The 24,740-nt window shown below is 41.9% G+C and overlaps 1 protein-coding gene across 1 annotated transcript; it reads left to right on the top strand.

The window, feature by feature from the left end:
* The first annotated feature begins 9,843 nt into the window (after positions 1 to 9,843).
* Dop2R (dopamine D2-like receptor) lies at positions 9,844 to 24,267 on the top strand. The gene is made up of 7 exons (XM_080279471.1): positions 9,844 to 10,007; positions 12,638 to 12,902; positions 13,503 to 13,697; positions 17,013 to 17,137; positions 19,407 to 19,554; positions 21,608 to 21,839; positions 23,611 to 24,267. Exons 1-7 carry the CDS (start codon positions 9,844 to 9,846, stop codon positions 23,826 to 23,828), a joined length of 1,347 nt encoding a protein of 448 aa, XP_080135597.1. The 3' UTR covers positions 23,829 to 24,267.
* Positions 24,268 to 24,740: the final 473 nt, after the last annotated feature.

The following is a 24,740-nucleotide window of genomic DNA, read 5'->3' as shown; positions in this document are numbered from 1 at the left end:
AATATATTCAGCTAAAGAGGGAGCTTGTCTGCCTCAAATGCTGAATTATCACGATAATTTGCCTTTCCTCATCCAGATAAAGATCCTCTACCGCAATATGAAAGTCGCACAACGAATTAATAAAAATCAGAGAGTAAGCTTACGTTCAGTTACCAAGAAACAACCGTTGATATCTTTATCGAGTTCATGTAAATTTTAAATTTGTTATCCAGGAAAAATCTGCACCAAAATAACTTTTGCAACAAAAAGTACTCCAGTAATCCAATCATGGACTCGCTTTTGCATGCCATGAACTGTCGTCAACAAGGCTCCAACTTTTCCACAGACCACGTGAAGGAAACGTGGGTGAGGGAAGGGGACAGTCTGGAGAAGGACTTGCATTTCCAGGTTACTTTCATCCATATTAACATTCAGGATCTTATAATTCACTCTCAGTTGCGTATAGTCGTTTGACGCTAGCTGGGAGGGAATGATTGAATTGTCCCGATCCTAAGGTGGTTCATTGTGATGACATTAAAACGCTCAGGATTCATTCACCAACCCTCTGTAGTTGGATGAAACTGGTGAGCACAGTAAAAGGTACTAGAGTTGTCTTGAACATATCAAAAATGCAGCTCTACCGTATGTGCTGTTTCAAGGTAACGACACAGTTCAATTTACATTTGGTGTCGGGAGTGTGTCATATATCTTCGACAATCACTTCCTCGCGTTGCTTTTTACCAATGTGCCGACTTTTGTAAACAGTAAATGAAAGAGTAACGTACACATATCCTTTTTCTTCGAATGAAAACTGAAACTTACTTCTTAGGGAGACAATAGCTTTTAATTTCTATGGTATAGTCAGATGCAATTTTTTACCTTGTTTCAACGAAGATTTTAAACGTATGAATGATTTTTTTTTTCCCCCAGGGATAGGTTTAATGAAAAATTGTTATTCATGGATTGTATGGTACTCATAATTCCGAAGTGAAGCACTTTTCAACTATTTACTGTTTTCTGATGAGATGGGTTAATGAGAACAATATTTCCTTCGTAAATCGTTAACAAACAGCGGACGTTCAGTCTGATATTTTTCTTACCATCTCCAGAAGACTTTATTCAGCACAGAATAGACTTTTCTAGCGGAATGAGTTTTATATAGTTTTCAATAATCATTCAGTGTTACAGGTCCTTCAAAGCCGAATATAATGGTCAGGTGGAAGAGGAAATGAAAAAATAATGAGGTCATGTAGCTGTGGGAGTTAATTAGGTATCATAACACAAGCGGTGAACTGAGCCCGCCGTACCCACGTCCCTTCATTAATAGCCACAGTAATTAACATACGCCCTCAAACAGACCCGTACTTCATCTCCCGTGCACTGTGACTCCTCATTAGATTCATTACCCCCTCCTCTCACATTTCAGGCACTCAGTACCTCGCCTCTTCCTCGTACTCTCTCTCTCTCTCTGATGGCCCCCGTCCCTGCTTCTCCTTCCCTCTCTTCCTCCTCACTATACCCCTCCTATTTCTATCCTTTTTTCTCAATCCGCTCTCATTCTCAACACTCTGCATCTACCGTCCCCGTCTTTAGTCCACTCTCCTCTACCATCCTCCTCATCCTACCTCTCTTCTCCCAGTTCTAACTTTCTTCTGTTGCCTCATTCTCCTCACTCTACGTGTACCTCTCCTCTCCCTATCCCTACTTGTCTCTTTTTTCATCCTCTTCACTTTGTCTCTACTTTTCACGTCACTATTCTTTCCTCCCATGCCCCCTTCCACAATCTACTTTCTCTGCATCATTTCTCCTGTTTCTCCCTTTCCACGCTCGTCCCTCTGCCTCAACAGTCCCTAACCTTGCCTCTCCTTCCCCTCTCACTCTCCTCGCCCTACTTCTTCTCCCTCCTCTCTCTCTCCCTCCCCGCTCCATCTCCCCTAGCTCATGCTTCTTTCCTGTTAATTTACTCTAATGAGGGATCAGGTGTGGGGGGATGTACTTGAATTACCTTAGTACCGGCCTCAGAGTACATGAGTTATTATAGCGCATACGTGTTATTTATGAGAGAGAGAGAGAGAGAGAGAGAGAGAGAGAGAGAGAGAGAGAGAGAGAGAGAGAGAGAGAGAGAGAGAGAGAGAGAGAGAGAGAGAGAGAGACAGACAGACAGACAGACAGACAGGCAGACAGACAGACAGAGACAGACAGAGAGACAGAGAATAACACTGGAAAGTAAAGCAATCACGGAAAAAATGTGGAAAACAGACGAACGAAAGCCAGTGGACAACATGGGATGACGAGAGGGTGAATGAATGAACAAATGTATGTATGAATGAATGAATAATAGAAGGATGGAAGGAACTGAGGATGGAAGGAAAGAAGGAAAAAAGGAAGGAAGGAGGGAAGACAAGAAAATGCCGTAAACAATGGAGGGGAGAGGAAAGGGAGAGTACAATGAAAATGGTGATAACAGGTAAAGATGGGAAGGAATAATAACGAATGGATGAGAACAGGAAAGGGAGGATAACGAAATGGTGCGAACAGGAAAGGGAGGATAACGAAATGGTGCGAACAGGAAAGGGAGGATAACGAAATGGTGCGAACAGGAAAGGGAGGATACCGAAATGGTGCCAAAAGGGAGAGGCGAGGGAGAGGACGATAACAGAAGAGGAATCACTAAGCGGATCTATATGGGAAAATTAAGGGAGGAGACCCCACAACACCACGATCAAAGGCCATGGTGGGGGGATTGAATGAGTACCCCCTTCAATCTCATAACGCAGCCTCTGTTTCAGTCTTGCTGCCCCCAGACAATTTTATATAACAGCTCCCCAAGTTATTACTGTTGTCGCTGTCGTCGTCGTCGTCGTCGTCGTTGTTTTGTTATTGTTGTCATCCATGTCTGCAAATTTCTGAACTCAATGCCTCGGTGCTTTACTATGTGACTCATACTGCCATCAGACGATTTTATCCAGCTTAGGAGGACGTCTGCCAACAGGAGAGGTTACAGTCGTCTTCATCACCCCTTTACTACGAGAGATCTCTCTTAACCTGAAATGACTCGCTTAGTACTGATCAGATTAAAGTAAAAAAAGAACATCGTCGGATTTAAGGTGATTCTGTTGAGTTAGTTTATTAGGGTTAGGTCAGATTCACTTACTGCAGGTTAACGTTAGTCGTAAATATAGATGGAAAATGTGAATCCGGATGACTAAGGCAGTTGAGCGGCGCGGTAATACTGATGCCACCACATAATGGCGTCCCTATGCAGCACCCTGAAATTACATACAGTAAGGAAATAATTCTGCCAGGTCAGAAGACTGGGAGGAGACGAGATCGAAATTTCACCAGGTTGTTCATTATTCAGGAGTTCACGTGTTGACAAAAAGGTGATCGGACAAAGTGACTCGCTCATCACGTCGTCCTGGGAGGAGAAAGGAAATAAAAGGCTTGGGAGGAAGAAAGAGAGAGAGGGAGGAGGCGCGAAGATGAAGAGGCTGGGGAGGGAAAAAGTTTGAAAAGTGTGAAAAAAGTAGGAATGTGGGGGAGGAAAAGAGAGAGAGGAGGAGGGGGAGTGGATGTCAGGGAGAGAGAATGAGTGGTCGGGATAGGGGGGGAAAGTAGTGAGGATGCAGGTTAGGAAGAGAGAATGGGAAAGTTAGGCAGGTGGAGTGAGTGGGAATAAGAGGGATATATAGAGAACTAGAGACGAAGTAGAGAGAGTGGAAATGCGAAGGAGGACGAAGAAATAGGAAGAAGCTGAATGAAAGAAAAAATGCAAAGGTAAAGGGAGGCAAAAGGAATGGGTGGGTGACAGAGAGAGAGAGAGAGAGAGAGAGAGAGAGAGAGAGAGAGAGAGAGAGAGAGAGAGTTATGGAAGATGAAAGAGTATAAAGATCAGGAAATAAAACTGAATGGGAGAGGAAGAGAGGGTTCAAGGAAAAAAACTAAGGGAGACAGATTGGTAAGGTGAAGATGGCTAAATGAGAGAATGTGAGAGAATTGTGGAGACAGAAATGTAATGAAGATAGTGACAGAGGAGCCAGAAGGTTGAGGAAGAGAGATGAAGCCGGGCTGAGAGTGAGTGAGAGGAGAAACACGAAGACTGAGAGATCAAGAGTTAAAAAAGTAACTACGACTGAGAGAACTTGAAGGAAAAGACAGTAAGAGGGAATGTGGGATTGGCAACCAAAGTGGAAAGGATGGAGAGGAGAAGGGGGTTGCGAGGGAGAGTGTGGAAAATGGATAAAGAAAATTAAAAAGGATGGGAGGGAAGAGAATGAGAGTGAACAGAGGAAGAGAAGCTAAGGGGGAGAGCGAGGAGAGTAAGCGTGACTGGGAGGGAGAGACAAAGTATTGATAATGAGGCCTTGGGGGAGAAGGCAGGATGCAAGCTAAGATTTAACCCTTTTATAGTACGTTGCGTCTTTTTTTTTTTCATGGTAATTCCAATTAGGTTATTCAGTTATAGAGAAGGCCTATGGACTGGAGGGGTTGGGAGGGGTTAGATATGGCCTTAAATAACTCCTACACTTCAAAGAGGCCGCCAGAAAACTGAGGAAAATCGTCTGAGAAAAGCAAGTAGAAGCAAAATGAAAGACACCTCCCGTGAGTGAAAATAATCTTGGAACAGGCAGAACAAATACATAACCAGGTCCTCAGGTTAAAGAAGGTAGAGAAACTCTCCCTCCACTCTCTCACCCCCACTACCACCCTCACCCTCCCTCCCCACCCCCACCACACATAGACCCGAGCAGCTGAGCAGGGTGTGTTAAAGCTGAAGGCATGGATGTAAGGTTCATGGAAGGTATTTAGGGAATCTCCATGCTATCGGTTTGGATATTTTAACACTCACTTGAATGGCGTATTCTCTCTCTCTCTCTCTCTCGCGGGTGAAATGTGGTGGTGGTAATGGTGATGATGGTGTCAGCGAGGTGGCTCTGGTCTTGACAGTAATGTGATGTTCCTATTGGCTGTCCCACAACCTCACCCTCACCCTCCCTCACCCTCACTACTGCTACTGTATTACCTCACTACAGCTTCAATATCATCTCATTACCAAACTATTTCTGCTTTATCACCTCTGCGTCACCGTTACTGATATATTACCTCGCTGTTACTACAATATTACCTCGATATAACTGTTACTGCATTATCCCACTGCCGTTGCTATATTCCCTTAATAATGTGCCTGTATTCCTTTATATCTCCGGCTGTATTCCTCACTACTGCGGCTTTACCACCTCATTACCACAGCTACATTCCTTCACTAGTACTGCTGTATTATGTCATTACTATTGCCTTTCCTATACCACTATATCTTCGCATTTTTCTGTTTACTTTTTCGTTCTCGCTTTCCATGTTTTTCTTTTTTCAGTCGGTTGGTCGTTTCACTTGCCATTCACCTTTTCTCCTTGATTCTTTCTTTTTTTCTTTCCTGCCTTTAATTTTACTTCCTTTCTTTCTCTCCCCCGTATTTTCACCCCAGTTCTCTCTCTCTCTTAATACTTCCCCTGCTCCCTAATATCCACTGCCTCGTGTCATTAGGGTTGCATTTTCAGGAACTTGTCAAGGTCTAGTGCCTCTCTCTCTCTCGCCCACCTCTGTTTACGCTCCCTCATTAGATTTTCCTTTGTGTCTCTCCTACGTTTAGTTTCTTATTTCTGTGTCCTTGAGTCCTCTTCTTTTCCCCGCCTGATTTCTCGGTATGTTTTTCCGCCCTTGTTTTTCTCCATTTTAAGTCTTTGGTTTCTTTCCAATATAGTCTTATTTTTCCCTAGTTTTGTTTCCTTTATTACTGTAATTTATCCTGGTTGTCTCACTGGGTTCTTCTCCCTTCTTTTCGCTCCTTAATTTTCCCTCTTTCTCCGGTAACTGCATGCTTATATGAACTATCTAGGGCATTAGAGTTGCATCTTTCGGAGCATGTCAGGGCGTAATGCCTCTCTCTGCCTCGTCTGTTTACGCTGGCAACAATGGTCCTTTTGTTGTCTGTTGCTGGTGGTGTGTTAGCTTGGCAGAGTAATTAGATCGGACCAAGGATGAGAGGAAGGATACGAGAGGAAAAGGAGGTAAGAGAGGGAAGTGGGAAAAGAGGGGGTAAAAGGAGTTGGGGAATGACAGGAACGGAAGGAGGAGAAAATGGATGAGGATAGGAAGTACGTGTGGGAAGACAGGGGATGAGAGGAAGGATAGGAGGTAAAAGAGGGAAGTGGGAAAAGAGGGGGAAAAGGAGGAGCTGGGGTATGACAGGAAAGAGAGGAGGAGAAAGGGAAGGGCAGAGAAGCGAAGTAAGTGTGAACATATTTGGGATAAAAAGGAAGAACAGGAAAGGAAAAGAGGGTAAGATTGGAAAAATGAGACAGGGAAGGGGAAGGAGGGGAAAACGGAGACTTGGGCCATGTAGGAAAGGAAGGAGAGGTAAAGGAGGTTGGGAAGGAGAGGGACGGAATGCAAGAGAGGAAAAAGGCATACAAGTGGAATGACAAACAGACAGGGAAAGGGGAAGGGAAAAGTGCAAAACATGAGAAGAATGAAGGAGAGAGAAAATCTGGCAAAGAGTGTCGATATGGAAAATGAGAACTGCAGTAACCCATTTGGTAAAAATTTCTTCTAGTTTCTTCTTGCAGTAACCAGAACATATTATATTTTGCGAAACTTTATTGACTGGAGAGGTTAGATACAGCATTCATCACCCCCTTCACCACAAGAGGTCTCCCCTAAATTTAATTCGTTTGGTGTTAGAAATGAGAATATGTCATCGGACTGAGCGCTTAATGGTCGATAAGGAAGAGGCGGTAGTAACTGTGAGAGGAAAGGAAAGGGAAAGGACGTAAAACTAAAAAGACTGGTCATGAAATTAAGGGATTGGGAAGAAAAGGAGGAGAGGCGCATGAGAGGACGGGGTAAAGGAAGGGGAGGAGAGTTAAAGGAGGAGTGACGCATGAGAGGACGGGGCGAAGGAAAGGAGGTAAAGGTGGAAGATAGGACACGCACTGATGAGTAGGTGAAAAAAGTGTGAAATCATCTAACTGCTTCGAGACTCTCTTCATTTATCCGTAAATTTTAGAAAATTCGTTCTCAGTTTTTCACGTTCAGATTTGATTTGGTCTTTCTTGCGAGTCGATCGATTCTGATATCTATTTCCATCTTAAGTCGCTTGTTATAGCGCTGTTGCTCCACGCAGATCATCTTACCAGTAATGGGAAATTGCAGTGGTTATGACTGAGTCACTAAAACGACTAATTTAAAAGAAAACAGACGTTCAAGATCTCAAGTTTTGCCAGATCTTGGCCTTGATTTCAATATTTAAGAACATGTCAATCTGGAAAAGCACTTTTCTTGGATGCTCACCTTTGAATGGTTCGAAATGTCATTTATATACATTATACAAACCAGGCCCAACGGGACCGAACCTATTCAAGTAAGGCAGTACTGTACTATGGTCTTCACCCGGCCAAGCTTGGATACTTTTCTTGTCATAGTTAAGGACCCTACAACAGAATCAGAATCGTAATTCATTTTTAATTGTCGAACTTTGCGCCATGAATCATAATTATCCCCCTTAAATTTAATTTGTGAAGAAAATGCCATACAGGAAAAGTGACTTGTATTAATGGATACTCTCAAATGGATTTCTTTTTTTTAATATTTCGTATGAAAGGGCGTTCGTATGTTTTTCTGTCAGCGAAGTGAAGTACTTAAATACCACCAGTTCAAGCTCCCTCCCATTCACCAGTACATCACACTGTCAGTAACTTGTCTTCACAGCAAGTATATATTTTTTCGTACGTAAATCTAATTCCAAAATCTAAACTTTCCTATCATTCTTCAAATATTCCGTTCACTATTAGCAGGCAAAACAGATCGGTCTCCATGCAATAGATGTAACAAGTGCATTTTTCACCGTTTATCACAGTCCCCACTCTAGTATCCATAACTCTTGTTTCAATGAATACCAAAGAAATATTCTAATATTAATTTGATTAAATACACTACAGCGACAGGATTAACTACTTCATTTCGTGGAAGTATTTATTACCATTATTATTATTATTATTATTATTATGATTATTATTATTATTATTATCATCATCATTATTATTATCATTACTATTTTATTATTAAAATTAGCATCATTATTAAGACTTATCTTTTTTTCCGACCGCTATGGAACAGGTTAATCAAGACGATATCTAAACCCTCCAGCTCAAAAGTTCTCTCCAAAGTTAAATGAAATAGTCTGGAATATTTTTTTAATATCTCACCTAAGTTACATTTAATAGTCAGTAGATAGTTCAGAAAGTCTTGCCTAAGCTAAATTAAACAAGAGCTCCTTCAAAACGCCTCACCTGAATTAAATTAAATAGTCGGGTCTGGAGAAAGTTCAGGAAGTCTCATCAAAGTTAAATAAAAATAGTCTCGAGAATGTTCAAAAAGTCTGCTCTAAGTTAAACAAAATAGTCAAGTTAGAACAAGGCCAGGATATAATTTACTCCAACAGAATTATGGGGTTAAGTTCACGAGAATGCGGTCTCAGGAGGGACTGCAAGATGGGAAGTGAAAGGGTGGGGGAAGATGGGGAGCTGGGGCAGCGGGTGGAGAAGAGTGGGGAGGGTTGAAAGTGAGGACAAACGATTACTTGTGGCATCACGGGATGAGGGGGGGACGGGCCATGAAGGAGAGGAGACGGAGGAAAGAGAAAGGGTGCGAATAGAGTGAGGGAAGCAAAGCCAGAGACAGACATAAAACGGATTACAGAAAGAGGCAGAAAAGTATTAATACAGAGAGAGAGAAAGGATTACAGTAACAAAAACCACGTCTGCTTTAATATATTTCTTACAGTGTTATTTCTCCGCCTCCCCTGCGAGTAGCCACGCTAATAGATCAATTCCCCCAAGCCTGTCCCTCGCGCCAACAGAGGCACAATAGCTTCGCTGGATTAACCACTCCGGCCCGAGGACGTATTTTTATTCTTTATTGCTACTGACTGGCTAATATATTTAACTTTGGAAGAACCTCAGAAGTAAGAGGATTAATGAGGAAAATATAACCTCACCAATGAAAGGAAAATATATATATATATATATATATATATATATATATATATATATATATATATATATATATATATATTATCTTTGAGATGGTAATAAGAAATTTGCAGTACATCATCTGAATAAAGATATCATTTCCTTTCTATATAAACAGTTTGATGCATTCAGTATGATGACATCTTTTTATGTGTAAACTCTTTGTTCTGTGATATTATACTATTAGGCTTAAAAGAGACTTTCCAAAATGAGCGAATGATATAAAATCTTCCTTTCAGCTGCCCGTAAAGGTCTTCCTTATATGACTATTATAAAGGACTGTAATCTGTCTGGTGAAGGAGTAAGCATAACATTTACTCTGCGATTTTACTTGCACATATGTCCTTTAACAGTTTCTTGTATACTAGTTAAATGTTATTTAATATCATACCAGATTCCATCAGTCGGGTGTAGGAGGATATCAACATGTTCTGTGCAAAATAAATCGCTCAGGAAGAACTGCATGAAATATTATCGGCCAACAATAAAACATCACTTCACCATTTCACTAAGCTTACGTACATTCTGCTCTACTCTTCCTACCTTCACAAGCTTAAACTGCCCTTGGGAAAGAACTGTTCCTACTATATGGGTTAAAAATAATCTTCATTAACATCTCTAATAGATGTCTTTGCTAAGATGAATAAAATCGTTTAGTCATGCCAAGAAAAAAAAAATAAACTATACGTCAACACAGTGGTGGGGTTAAGGTGCAAAATAAATCACTACGGAAACAGTGTCACGAAATCTCCTATGCCAGTGCAGCCTTTAAACTAAGATGCAAATACAGGACGTACAAGAAGCCAACGCTAACACCTGGCCCCCTTTCTCCCCGCAGATGATGGGCGGACTGGGACCCGTGGCGTGCGATGTCTATATTGCAATGGATGTCGTCTGTTCCACCTCATCCATCTTCAACCTCGTCGCCATTAGTATAGACAGGTTAGTGCTCACCTGATACTCGTTAATCTTATCTGCTTCCACGACTTCAGTTCTCTCTCTCTCTCTCTCTCTCTCTCTCTCTCTCTCTCTTTCTCTCTCTCTCTTTCTCTCTCTCTCTCTCTCACTCTCTCTCTCATTTATACATACAAGAAAATTTTCAGTGTCAGTAAGTTTACTGATGCAAGCACTGTTCAACGAATGTGTTATAAAATCATCCTAATTACCAAATGTAATGAGATCTACTTCCAAAGATACACATCCATCTTCATTATAAATGGAAAATAGAGCTACAATTACGATGATGATGATAATGATGATGATGATTATTATCTATCTTAACACTGAAGAGGTATATAGCCTCCAGTCTGTTATCTTATGTCTCTCTTATTTTTCTCCTATGTACTCTTGCCACGTCACCCATTCCCTAACATCCCTGTTCTCTCCTCATCCTTCCTACTTTTCCCCACACCTTCTCCACCCCATCCCAATATCATTTCTTCCCCTTCCCCACAATCTTTTCTCCTTTGTCCATACCCTTTCCTCCTCTCCCAACACCGCTTCCTTCCTTTCCCCACATCCTTTCCTTTCCACACTCAATCATTTCAGTCCCCACACCTCCCTACTCTCACATTCTTACCTCTTATTCTCACTTGCCAATCCCCCCTTCATACCCGGTTTACTTCACCCATTTTTCTTCCCTGGCCTTCCATTACCTGTTTCCCTCCTTCTACCCCCTTGCTGTTTCTCTGTGCCTTCTGCTTTTACTATCCTGCCTCCTTCCCATTGCCCCTTCTTTCTCTTTCCCGCCTCCCCTCTTGCCGACACCTTCGATTTTTCTCTTGACTTCTTTCCAGCAACTTCCACTTCTATCCTCTCCTAATTCAGCAGTCTTACATTTCATCTTTCTTCAATCCACCTCTTCTTACATTCTTGTACCTTCAAATTCCTCTTTTCTTTCCTCATCTCAACCACTTTCTTTTTTCCTGCCTACGCCTTTCATGTCTTTTTCTAGTCCTTTCAACTCATTTTCCTCTACATGTCCCTAATCATTCCCTGAATTTCTCTCTCCTCCACTCACTCCACATTCAAAGTTCCTTCCAGTTCACTTTGAAGCCCCTCCACCGCAATATCATTCTTTCAGGTTCCACTTCTCTCCCCTCCATCGACCTCTTTCAGGTTTTATTTTTTTCCTTTCTCCTTGCCCCCGTTTTCCTTCATTATTCTTTCAAGTTCTCTCTCCTCTCCTCTCCTCAAACCCAACCTTCACTATTCTTTCAATATCCTATCCACTCCATTGCACCCACACCCACTTCACTAATATTTTAAGGTCGTCTCTTCTCCCCTGCACCTCCTCTTTCCTCCCATCCTTACCTTCCTCCTTCATCCTCCTCCCTCCCCTTCTCCGCTCTCTCTCTCTCTCTCTCTCTCTCTCTCTCTCTCTCTCTCTCTCTCTCTCGTGTGGGTGGCTGTGTTCATCATAGTGGTTGGGGAGGAGCGCCGCGCCCCGCCTTGCTTCAGTAACAGCTAATTGACCCTGCCAACCACTGTCACCCACCTTGCTCACTTTGCCACTTTCCCATTTTCACAAAAGTCACATTTCTCACCACTACTGAATCCCCTTTCGTCATAAGCGAGTTAAGGCTACTGAACTTAATCAATATGTCACTTGAAATCATTACTTTTTCAACCTGCATTAGAGTTCCTTTATTTCACATAAATGAACATACCCTATATATATATATGGAGCCTCTGTGGTACAGTGGTAAAGTGGCGTGTTCGTACACTGAAGAACGAGGGTTCGCGCCCTGCCAGAGTAATAAACTTTGGGAGCGTTCTTCTGGCCACGTACTGCATTGGCGGACACAAGGGATGCTGTGGTTGAACCAGTGTCGCATACTATAAAGTATGCTTGCACCCAGTCGGCTTGCTCGGGCTGATTACACTTGGTCCACAGACTACACACACATCCAAAGCCACTCCAACACTACAATTACACTTACAAGCACTTCTCACCATACATACAATCTCTACTAGACAGCCTAAGCCACTTGGTAGAGATACATTGGTTGTATCGTCCCCACTTCTGTAGGGATAGGCCGGTCCTGCAGTGGACACTCAAACGGCTGATGAGATTATATATATATATATATATATATATATATATATATATATATATATATATATATATATATATATATATAAGACACTTCTTATAATGGATAATACAATAATTGCAAGACGACCTACAGAATATACTCTCTAAAAGACAACCCAGTAATACTGAGTAATGTAACAGTCACCTCCTTGTCCCTAATAAAGCACAGTAGCTCTTCTCATCAAATAACATCGACCTGCCACATAATCTCTGAAAATTCTCCCTTACACAGGATTTTCGCAGTAACAAACACACCAGCTTAAGTAACAACTGTCATTGCTTCCGTTTAATCCATAAAATCTCTCTCTCTCTCTCTCTCTCTTTCTCTCTCAGCAATGCATCCCATTAACTGCGCGCGCTACAGAAGTAACGAACCTAACTTCTCCTACTTATCATCACAGTCCTACATACCCCACCTGGTAACGCAAGAATCTCTAACTTAAACCCCGACACTCCCTCTTTCTCTCCCTCACAGGTATATCGCCGTAACGCAGCCGATCAAGTACGCACACTCCAAGAACAACAAGCGTATCGTACTGACTATCGCAATCATCTGGGTGGTGTCGGCGGCCATAGGAAGCCCGGTGTTCTTCGTCAACCAGTGGTATCAGTACACACACAAGGGCGCGCCTGAGGGGGAGTGCGACTTCCACAACGCCGACTTTATTATCTACTCGTCCATATCCTCCTTCTACATCCCCTGCATAGCCATGATCTACCTCTACTGCAGGATATTCAAGGTAAGGGTAGTTTTAATACCTCTACCGCAGGATATTCAAGTAAGGGTAGTTTTAATGTGACGTATGTATGGCTCATTATGCTGGCCTCGTGAATCGGTATAAACACAAATAAATAAGATAAAATTAATTAGTGTATTCTCAGTTTTCCTTCCTAACTTATGGTATTAAATAGATCCACTGCAGAACACTTAAATCTTAAAAAGCTGAGTCCATGCCCTTCCTTAACATGCAGTACTCTGTCGAATTTATTATTATCTCCTAATGTTTTAGTTTACAAAGAATACAGAGCCGATACTATGGAGTTATAAATTCAGAGTCTTGAATGATGAATAACCCACAATGGCGAATAAAGTCTATCATTAGCCCCTAGCGCTGCTTCCATTCTTTGTTCTAGACCCATCATTTAGTAACACGAATTATAAGAGAAAGGGCATTGATAATCGTACTGATGATGATAAGGAACTTGTCCCATGTTGCCGGATGCTATAAAAGCTGAAGGTGATGATAACGATACAAATGATGATATACGATGAATATCATGTTGCTGGGTGACAGCTATACAAGTGATGATATGTGATGAAACCTTTCTCCTCTCGGCAGGCGCTAAAAGAAAGAGCGCGGAAGAAGAAACCCAAGGTGAGCGAGATCAAGGCTGGCAGTGTGATTGAGAACGTGGCCACGACGCGGGTGCTGGCCGAGACCACGCTTGGCTCAGACCCCACACACCAGCCACCAACCAAGTCCACGGCGCTGGTAGACGAGGACAAGAACACCAACAACACCAGCAACAGTCAGGTGGGTGGAGAAACTAATACCATCAATGGAGGTTAATATATCTGCAACTGAGACTTAATAATACCAGGAAGAGATCTGGCAATATCAATAAAAGAGATTTAATAATATTAGCTACAGTCAGGTCTGAAGAGGGACAAACACCAGCAACACACAGACTGAACGATACAAAAACCATTTAGCAATACCAGCACCAAAGACATAATATCACCGGCAACAGTGAGGCAACAACACCAGGACGACAGGTGGGAGACTCTGAATAATACCAGACACTAAAAAATAGTCAGGTGGGTGGACAGACTGAACAATACCAGAAACACAGAGAGCAACAATCAGAGGGGTAGAGAGACAGAGCACAATACCAGAGTCAGACATATAAAACAGTCAGTTGGGTGCACGGGCATAAAAATATCCATAACATTACCAGTCAGGTGAGTGGACGGACGGAACGATACCAGAAACACAGACTGAACAGTACCAGCAACAATCACTTGGTCGAAGGGGATAAGATCACCAGCAATATCTGCAAATCACTTAACTGGCGAGACTGAACGATACCAGACGAAAAGTCCCTGTACAATACCAGGGACAGTCAGGTTGTAGGAGAAAACAAAATAAACAATACCAGCAACAGCCACTTGGACGGATGGACAGAGTTGCAAGTCGGGGCAAGTGGGTGGGAAATTGGATTAAGTGGGTAGAAAATCGAAGCAAGTGGGTGGGGAAATCGAAATAAGTGGGTGGGAAGTCGAGGCTCACGGTGAGAACGTTGGGAGTAAGACACGAAGTTCGGAATGGTGGGCGGAAGTTAAGGTAAGACGGTGGGAAGTCACGGGTAGCGTACGGGATGTCAGGGATACGTCAGGAAGTCGGGAATGGTTGGTAGGGAAATACGAGTAAGTCTTTGGGAAGTTGGGGTAAGTAGACAGGAAATTTGGCTAAGTGAGGAGGGGGATTCGAGACTTGAGAGTAGCACGTCCTAGCTAGAGGGTGAGAAATTGGAGCAGATGGGAGTGTTGTCGAGATTAATGAATTTGGAAAAAGGATCAGGAAAAAGATAATGATGACGACTAACGGATTAGGATTTGGGAGAGAAAGGACATGTGAGAAAACTTAGTTACGAAAAAGAGTAGAATGATGACATCACACACACACACACACACACACACACACACACACACACACACACACACACACACACAGAATACAAGGTCCACATCCTGTCTTTACTTCTCATCTTCCTTTGGGCTTCTCACCTTCCCTGTAATGCATTGATATTCTCTCTCTACTTTTCGACTTTCCTCCCTCCCTCCCTCCATTTCTCCTTCCCTCGGTCCTTCCTTCCAGGTAATCAGGAGAAGAAGCCCGGCAAGTGATTCCCAGACTGCCTTCCTAATCTTCCCTTCTCCCTCCTCCTCTCCCCTCCTCCCTTTCTTCTCATCCCTTTCATACCCTCATTCCTTGTGATCTTTTCTCCTCTCTTTGCTTCCCTTATTCTTTCCTCCTCATCCCCTCTCTCTTTCTTCGTCAGCTGTCACTCTCTCTTCTCTTCTGTTCATCCTCACCTTCCCCTTCCTGCTTCACTGATATTTTTTATACTCTTGCACTCCTCACTGAATGTGCTGTAACCTATTTGCTTCGCATTTTACTTGGAATGATTGATTAATTCAACAAAGCAGGGAAACAGCATACACACTGCTGCGAAAAAAAACATATACACCTACCATATATATATATATATATATATATATATAGAGAGAGAGAGAGAGAGAGAGAGAGAGAGAGAGAGAGAGAGAGAGACAGACAGACAGAAATGTTCACCGAGCTAGACCCTGATCGATCATATTATAGCCCCGCTAGGTGGCGGGAGTGCGTTACCTACCCCAGCAGGGCCGCTACCCGGGAAAGGCGCGAATTCGCTACCCTTCGGTTTTGAGTCAGGCGCTCTACCACTGAGCCACCCTGTCCCCAGAGAGAGAGAGAGAGAGAGAGAGAGAGAGAGATCAGCCATTCACCGAAAGAACCGAGACCACAAGGTGTTCTCTGAAAAATAAACAAGAATGCACATCATGAACTCGTAACTTAAACAGCATGTCCACCCGACCTAACATGAACTAAGATGGGAAAACCTTATTTCACCCAAAATTACTGATTTCACGGTCCGTCTGTAATTTATATGCCAGGATATCCAATGTGGCACACGCAGGTCTAGGAGAGTTTCAGTGTAAAATGTTGAGGTTCATATACACTGCGTAATAGGGAATACACTATACAAGACTATCACTAACCATTAGACAGAGGGGTTAAAATTCGTTGCTATTCTGTTGTTGAAATTCTAAAATGAAGTACAGTATGTATCACTTGGTTAGATGAAGCTTACTCGAATTCGATGGTGGTTATTAATTACCCCACTAGACGGAATGATCATCTTAGTGTCCATTACAAGTGATTTTTTCCATGTTACCTAAAACGACGCTGCATGCTTTGTTTGTTATCATATTACTTCATTAACGATGGCAAAGTACTATCAATAAGCAGATTCACTCTGTATTAAATTGATGATATGCATCTATGTTAGCGATACCTTAATCTGGCACTGCGACTCCTACGTGTTCTCAGTAATCACGAGATTAATCGCACTCGTATTTCTCGTTCGCTGTTATCTCTCTTTCCCATCCATTATTTTCGATATTCATCATTTCTATTAATTCTAGTCCCAGTTAGACATTATTGATATCAACAGAATTAATTCATCTTAAATATAATCTTTCTTAGTTAAGCGTTTAGAATTTGTCTCAATTAACAACGCCAATAGATTGACGCTTTATATGGAATCAAAGCTAAGAGCAGCTCTGTGCATCAGCCACTCCTAAAGGGTTTTAGGAAATGAGATGCTCCACTCCCATACACTTCAGCGAATCCCATATTAGGGAATGTGCTCCCGTAGCTGTCTAGTACAGTACTTATGTTCTCATTAACTACATCTTGGTAACACCAGACGATTTTTTTTTCTTTTTTTTAGGAAGGTCCCCTCATAAAGACGGAGTAATACTACTGTTGCTCACTTATTTTCCCTTGTCTCTTTTGATCATCCTCTAGTTAGTTAGTGCTTCTTAGAACTTCTTCAGCAGAGATATATTTTGTATATTGCACCTTCATATTCTCTTCCATTTACTTGTATCATTTTAATACTGACTTAATTTGCATCTACCATACACAACACTATCCAACTGTAGGGGAAGAGATGTTCGGAAATCTTGAAAGGCACCGCAAAACGGCCATGTATCCCTTAACGATCGTCCAAATTGATGCCCGCAGGACGAGGACGAGGACGACGGCGAGGACGGTGCCGGGGTGGTGCTGGCGGGGGCTGAGAACTGTCACATCATCAGCAACCCCAGGACGCAGGACCTCAACCTTGCGCCGCTCAAGGAGGAGAGGGAGTAAGTCTTCATCATTATCATTGTATTTTCATCCTAATAATCGTCTTTTAAATTTTTCTTCGTCATAATAATCATCATCACTATCTTCATCGTCTCCATTTTACCTCATTGTCATCATTATCATCATCATCATCAGCAGCAGCAGCAGCAGCAGCAGTTGGACTTTAACCTGGGTATGCTCAAGGCGGAGAAGGAGTAAGCAGCAGATGATCTGGTACTGATTTAATCATCATCGTCATTGTTATCGTAATCATCCTCTTCAAAATCACCCAGTGCTATATTATTATGTACAGTACTTGCATCAGGCAGCGTATTCCGTTGGTATAATCTTGCTATCTCCAGACGACTTTATTCATATTCGGGGAGACCCATTATAGTGAAGGGGTCAACAGCTATATCTAATCCCCTTAGTTCGAAAAGTATCCCCAACGCTGACAAAATAGTACCCAGGAAGCCAGACTGAAGCTGAGAATTCGTGATCTGACTGAACTTCATCACTGTCGTCAACGTTGTCGTCATTAACATCGTTATCTTCAGCATCATCGAAATCGTCATTACAGTCATCATTATCATTACGATCACCATCATCATCATCTTCATAGCAGTTTCCACAGTATTAAAGTTATGTTGGAAGGGGCCACAAAGGAAATAGACAACATAAGAATGATAGAATTAGCAAAAGACTGTTTTATGATGTGGGTCATAAACAATTTCATTCTCCATTCAAGTTTTCTGAATAGCTTCATCTTAGTATGTCACGCTCAGGAGTAACTCTCTTGTGCTGATGTCCTCCTCTGTCAGGAAATATACAACTGAACGCCTACGCAAATATCTTTCGAGGTCAATTTCTTATCCTCTGTTTATAACCTCAATACTTTTAATCGTAATATGTCCAGGTGTCAAACTGAACGGATTTTTATACTGCCCTTTTGTTCACCTTTTTGAGGAAGGGACAGCTTCTGCGAATTCAACGTCTTGGATTCTTTCATCATTACGAATAAAAACACCAGAGGTGCGGGTCCATTCTGCTGACTGCAAAGTGGAGAAAAGGGTCCATCTTTGATCTTGTGAATCTTAACTCATATATCCATCCACTTCTGTCCTGCACTAGTTCAATCGCTTTCTCATTGACCTTGCCTAAATTTTGAACACATTTTTTGCCATATAAAACCATTTTTCCTATCTTTTCTATCGACGCTGATAAAACCTGTTCTCGCTTTGTCACCATACCATCCAGTACACACTCCTTTACTTTTTGGCCAAGTGCATGCCTTACGTAACAACTCTCTCGTGTTCATGCACATACTGGGCGATCTTCCTCAGCTGAGAAAATGGAAAATCCCTTCAGTGGGAGTACGTCTTGTTTATTGCTGTTGCTGTTCACAGTTTTACTCAACTTAGAAGAGTTAGCTTGTAGTGAAGGGGTTAATGAAAGTTATATATTGCCTCTCCATTCTGAAGTATTTCCCCTAAGCCCAATCAAATACACTGTGGGCAGCAAGACTTCATTTTAAAAAGATGCTGTCGTACTGGGTGGGGATGAATACTCCCGCTTTTGTTTCGTCTTTAACTCAGCCATCCAACTTTTCTATTGATGTCAACTAACTCTCTCCCTTCTGCCTTTCTACTCGCAAGATTAATTCCTTCCTAATACATTTGCTCTGTTTCATTCATTCAACAACAAACTCTCTCACCTTACCACTACAGCCAACTATTATCCTCACAACGTCATTGCTATTCTAGTCATGGGAACAGTCTTCACCCAGCCATAATAATCCTCACCCGGCCACTACAACCCTCACCTCCGCCAGTATCCAATACTTCCCACCTAATCTAACACAGACAGCAACATCAGTATTATTCAAGTGAGAGGGTATACTCCCAGTTTCTGAATGTTACGCAAGAGACGGCTGTGGGCATTAGGTGTGGTTAGACAGTAAGCAACATCTCAGAGCGCGTTAAACAGCGAGGAAGAGTAACCAAATACACTTTTCTCTCGCCAAAAGTTAAACAAATGACTGCCAGAAATTGGATCTTTACCTGTTCCTTTGCCCTACGTTTTTTAGAACCGGGCCCTCAGTAACTGACCTTTACTTAGTGCTGAATTTCGATGAGACCTAACGATGTTTTAATTATTTTGTCAGCATGTTGGCGATATTTCTCGAGACTGTAGCATTCCTTCATTTACTTCCTAAATTTGTTTATCTATCGACATTTTCGCTACGTCTGACTTGGAAGCTGTAACCATGACTTGCCTTCACCCCACCAGGTCATCTGAGGGAACCGGGGCAGTCGGGTCTGTGCAGTCCACGAGAAACGGTGCGGCGGAGGGGGTGAAGGGGGCTGTGCGGGGAGGGGTGGGCCAGCAGGAACCATCACCCACTCAAGCCCTACTCGTCAAGCAGAAGAAGGTCAAGGTAATTCCCGTATTCCCGTTGTCTTAGGAGGCATTCTAGTTCCTCTTCCTTAGTGATTTATTTTGCATACAAACCACTACTATTTTCATTTACGTTATTTTAGTATCCGTATTCTGACATAGTTTGAATTGGTAAAATATAAGATAGTGACAAGGAAGAGATGAAAGGGAGCCTTCTGAACCGACGAGAATGCGGGTTTAAGTCAAGAGACAGTAGTGGCTGGACTGTTCGTGAAGAAGGCTTCCTGGCATGTCTTCTGTACTAGTTTATTTCTGTATACGATTCGTCAGTATTGCCTTGCACGTTAAGTATGCAATCTGCGCTGGTAATAGATGTCAATAGCAAAAAAAGAAGAAATTCAAGCGCACTGTGCAAATTATAAAGGTAAAGGAAGAGCTGCTGGAAGACCTCCAAAGTTCACGAGAATACGGGCCTAGGTGTGAAGTAGGGTCAGATGATCGTATGCTTAAAACTGTAACAGCAAAGGGAACGCTCAATGCATGATGAAATCACCAGTTATGTAGAAAGGTTATATATGATCTATCCTCGTCATGTGCGAAAACTAGAAACATACCTTGCCCTTCACAGTTTAAGTTTCAAGCATATGGCTCGTAGAGAGAGAGATATGAATTAGGAGCAGGTCACGATAAACTATGTACAGAGATAAAGGATTAAAGAACAAGTCAGGTTGGTCAAGGACATGAGACAGGAGTAGTAACTAACAAAATACCTTTGTGAACTGCCTCAGGGGTTGATTCTATGCTACAATATGTACTGATGAAAACTCCGAAGTACGAGTATGCAGTACAAATCTTCGTTTTGATCTTATCATGATCATTATATGAAATGAGTATATGAAGAGGTTGTTGGCTGGTGGGGGCGCTCACCATCCACTCACTAGATGTAGTGCTGCTCTTGGGTGCCTGCCCTTTCCTCTCTCCCATCTTTCTTTCCATCCTTCCTCTTCTTTCTTTCCTTCATTCTTTCCACTTCTTTCTGTCTACGGATGACTCTACACTGAATGATAGGCCAAATGGTTTCCTGTACACCAGGAAACGATTTAGTACGCTGGGTGGTAGCATAACCATATAACCAAATTATGGCACCTGGTGGTTTAGTGGGCAATTAAGGCGCTCCAGTAGGATTGAGCCGGAGATGGTTTATATCCAAGGTGTGGCTGGGGTTTATTGCTCACGTAAGGCCGCACAGGGATGAGTGAGGCTGGCACTCTCATCTTAAATGTCAGGACCAACTTGGCTAGCCACGGGCTCCTACGCTACTCATGGCGCAACACTGGATTAGATGATGAATGAATGGTATGTAGAGAGAACCATAGCGCAACACTCACTTCCTCGATTCCCTGATATCTGATGACTAAGTTCTTACTGTAAATACTCTTAAGTACAGTGATGCAATATTCATTAATTTTCCATGACAAATATTAGTTAGGAAAAATAACAGGAAAATAAACTGAAAGACAAATTTCAAATAAGGGAACAGATTTAGACAGAACACAAAATGAAGTAACAGCCTGAAGCTAAATATGCCTGGGACTGTTTTCATTGCAGCTCTTTAACAAATTTTAAGCCAAACTAATTTCCATAGCAGGGAATTGGTGTTAGAAATGTGTTTGGTCGAGTTACTAAATTGAACTCTCCACTGTAGTTTGGTTGTGAGGAGCTTGGTTGTACTATGAGTGAAGGAAAAAGTACAAATAGGCATGCTTATAAACACCTAGGCTAAGAAGTTATGAATATGGTCCCTGAACTAAGCTAAAAGACAGGTATGAGAATGTTTACTGTACAGGGCCCACGTTTATAAATTTTTTTTAGCCAAGTATCAAGATAACGAAGTCTCCATAGCAGATACTTATTACCAGAAATCCCCCCCCCCCTCTCTGTCTGTCTGTTTGTCTCTCTCAACATACACCCTGGTCCGGAAGAGTATGGTAGCTTTTTCTCGTATCAAGATCATAGCATAAGCAAGCGATATTTTACTCAGCTTAAATCTGATGAAGCCTTATCAATACGGCTCCTGGTCTTTCCTTCTTCAGATCCAGTCCAAAAGGAACGGATCGACCCCGACTGGAGGAGGAGGGGCGGTGGGAGGGACGGGAGGGGCTGCCGAAGAAGGGGCGGGGGGAGAGCTACTGGGGAAGAAGGAGAAGAAGGCAACGTCAGCCCGCTTCACCATCTACAAGGTCAACAAAGCCAGTAAGAAGAAGAGGGAAAAATCTTCGGCCAAGAAGGAGAGAAAAGCCACGAAGACACTCGCCATTGTCCTGGGTAAGATCTCTCTCTCTCTGACTCCACTGGTATTTCCATAGCAAGTCAGTTAGTTTGGTGGTGGTCCCTTCAATATGATATTTTTTTTTTCAAGTTATAACTGTTACCTGCAGCTTATTTAAAGAAACTTAGGAAACACTTCTTGTACGAGGCGAGTTAATGAAGCTATATCTAACGCCTAAAATTCTAAAAATATTTCTTAGCCTTAGTCTGAAGGTAACAAAAGCATATATATTTTCAATTGGTGTCATCGTAGTGAAAGAGTTAATTTAGTCTCTCTATTCAGTATCAATGGTGATAAATACTAACCTCAACGGACGAGGTCATTATCGACTGATCCCCAAAATATCTCCAGTTCAGCTTTACATTTGACTTCGCATTTTTATAATATGTCACTGCTCAGGGTTTTGGTAATTAAAGTCAATAACATTTTTCAAACTGATATCGGACGTTGGACACACAAAAGAGTAATTCGCATCAAGGAATGAAGTAAGGAACGCTGTCTCTCTATATGTAATGTGACTGCAGATGGAAGGAATAAGAGAATGTATACCTTGGATTATTGTCAACGGTGATAATCTTATTTGTACTGCATTAGGTACTTGGTTGTCTGTTTACAATTCTATGTAGACTAATGACGAAAAATATAATTATTATTATTATTATTATTATTATTATTATTATTATTACTGATAAGGTTCAAGACGCTGAAGCTGTTCTTGATATATAAATTTATTTAAAGACTATTAGAAAAGGAGAATCCATTCTCTCTCTCTCTCTCTCTCTCTCTCTCTCTCTCTCTCTCTCTCTCTCTCTCTTCCAGGGAAAGTGATTTTTTTTTTTTTTTTTACGCAGAGAGTGAAGACTATTATTCCTTCGCGAGTCACTTCCCATACTCAAGTTCACAGAGGAACCGAGACGGGTCACGGGACGGGGATGAAGTAAAGATCGTGAGAGTACTTTAGGCAGGATGGGAAAGGAGAGGCGGAAGATAATGGCTTCATGCTATGGGCGCGACACAACTACACAGAAACGTAGCTTACCTTTTCACTGCGATGATGTACTGTTTTACTGCATACTCTTGCTGTCTCCAAAAGATGAATATAAATTTTTTTAAAACTAATGGGGTTAACTACCGCTTTTATTTATTCTTTCGGAACGAGAGGTGTTTAGTAACTTGAATAAAATCTGAAATCAGTAAGAATACGGAAAAAGATCACCGAACTAAAGTAATTAAACGCATACACCAACAACAATGTTTTTTTATTAACGCTGAGAGTCAAGTTACCAGCATGGAAACCGTGATAGGAGCACTGGACCTACAACATACCCGTGCGTTCAAGTGGCTTTGGCGGTGAAGCAGCTTGATAATGAAACGGTTTGGCGTTAAAGCACAAGGAGGAACGGAGGAAGGCGAAATATGTTAAGTTTGATTTTCCTGGAATGAGAAAGCAAAAGACTGTACTGGTAAAACTGAGTGCACGAAGGTGTGAAGAAGCCATTGAGTTTGGACGATCATTTATGGAAGATCAGTGACAGACAGATTCAATCAGCGTCCATTATGTATAACAAAATATAGCGGACAAAGATACAGAAAGGTCAGACAATATCTATCGCCACCATTACTTGAGAAATTATCGACAGGAACCGAAGGGAATGTCCACCCCATTGCCCTCTCTGTTTTAAGCACACGGCTCTCAGTGAACAGTGTTAAAATGGCTTTCAGTACTAAAACACTCAACACTGCCACCCACTCTTTCTACCCCCATAGGTGCGTTCCTAGTGTGCTGGGTGCCCTTCTTCACCGTCAACATCATGAAGGCGATCGGGAAGAAGATGCAGAACGATTCCCTGGAGCCAAGCCTGGAGCTCTTCCTTCTTACAACTTGGATCGGCTACATGAATTCGTTCCTCAACCCCGTCATCTACACCATCTTCAACCCGGAGTTCAGGAAGGCTTTCAAGAAGATTTTGGAATGCCAGAGCTAGCGGGGCCGGGCGGGAGATATCACTAGTTAAGGCATATATTCTAATTTACTCTTGGGCTCGTGCTCTCGTTAGCTTAGAAGACTATATAGCACTCCTTCCTTTGAGGTTTGTCATACACACCACCCCTTGCCAGATTAATATTCTCTTCCTACTACCAACATAGACTGCGTTAATGAAATAAAAGTGAATATTAACGTGCCATGTGAAGACAAAGCAAGTAAGGATGAGGTGCCACAAAGCCTCCTTAGCTGGCGAGAATACGACCCTGGATTTCCGAAATGTTTTTGCTATAAGTAAGTGTGACTGCGTTTTTTAATAAGAATTCCTTAATCGTTTTTTTACGGAAATTATAATGTACTGACGGACCAGATCTGTTTTTACCTGAATATGCATATAAATATATATATACATATATCGATATCATAATGTCTACCCTAGCTCTCACCACTGTCAAAGAATATAAATAAATAAACCTATATATATAAATCTAGGTGTTGAAACTGAAAGTGTCAGTATGGGATATATGTCTTTCTCTCTTATAGTAATCATATTCATCGTCATTCGGTAACTTGGTACTCATCTGTTTATATAAGCTGTACCTGTGTCCTACCTGCATACATACACACCCAGGAGTGTACATAAGTGTTCATACATTTCATGGATAAGATATTGGAGTATTCTAGATTTGTAAGTCCATTTATTCAGGTATTTTATTAGTGTAATGGTAATATTGTGTAGGTCATAACTAATTAGGATAAATTATCTGAGGAAATGTATATATCAAGTGAACGGAATATACCATAACACACAGTATTTTGTATTTTAAAGCGTAATTATTTAAGTTGAAATCCCACTATTAGTTACGAAGATCACTACTAGGTATTCATAAGAAGCCTTTTCCCATCAGACAGC

This window comes from Coenobita brevimanus, chromosome 78 (genome assembly GCF_032717465.1).
Source record: "Coenobita brevimanus isolate Jiangsu-jjx chromosome 78, ASM3271746v2, whole genome shotgun sequence".
Classification (NCBI taxonomy): Eukaryota; Metazoa; Arthropoda; class Malacostraca; order Decapoda; family Coenobitidae; genus Coenobita; species Coenobita brevimanus.
The sequence above is the reverse complement of the archived record's forward strand: the minus strand, read 5'-3'. Positions and strand labels throughout refer to the sequence as shown.

What these genes read in the sequence shown, in the direction of transcription:
- Dop2R (XM_080279471.1), top strand. Translation starts at nt 9,844, where the DNA reads ATGCAAATACAGGACGTACAAGAAGCCAACGCTAACACCTGGCCCCCT. An exon ending in GTCGCCATTAGTATAGACAG is followed by an intron (nt 10,008 to 12,637) that starts GTTAGTGCTCAC and finishes TCTCCCTCACAG; the next exon opens with GTATATCGCCGTAACGCAGC. An exon ending in GACACTCGCCATTGTCCTGG is followed by an intron (nt 21,840 to 23,610) that starts GTAAGATCTCTC and finishes CTACCCCCATAG; the next exon opens with GTGCGTTCCTAGTGTGCTGG.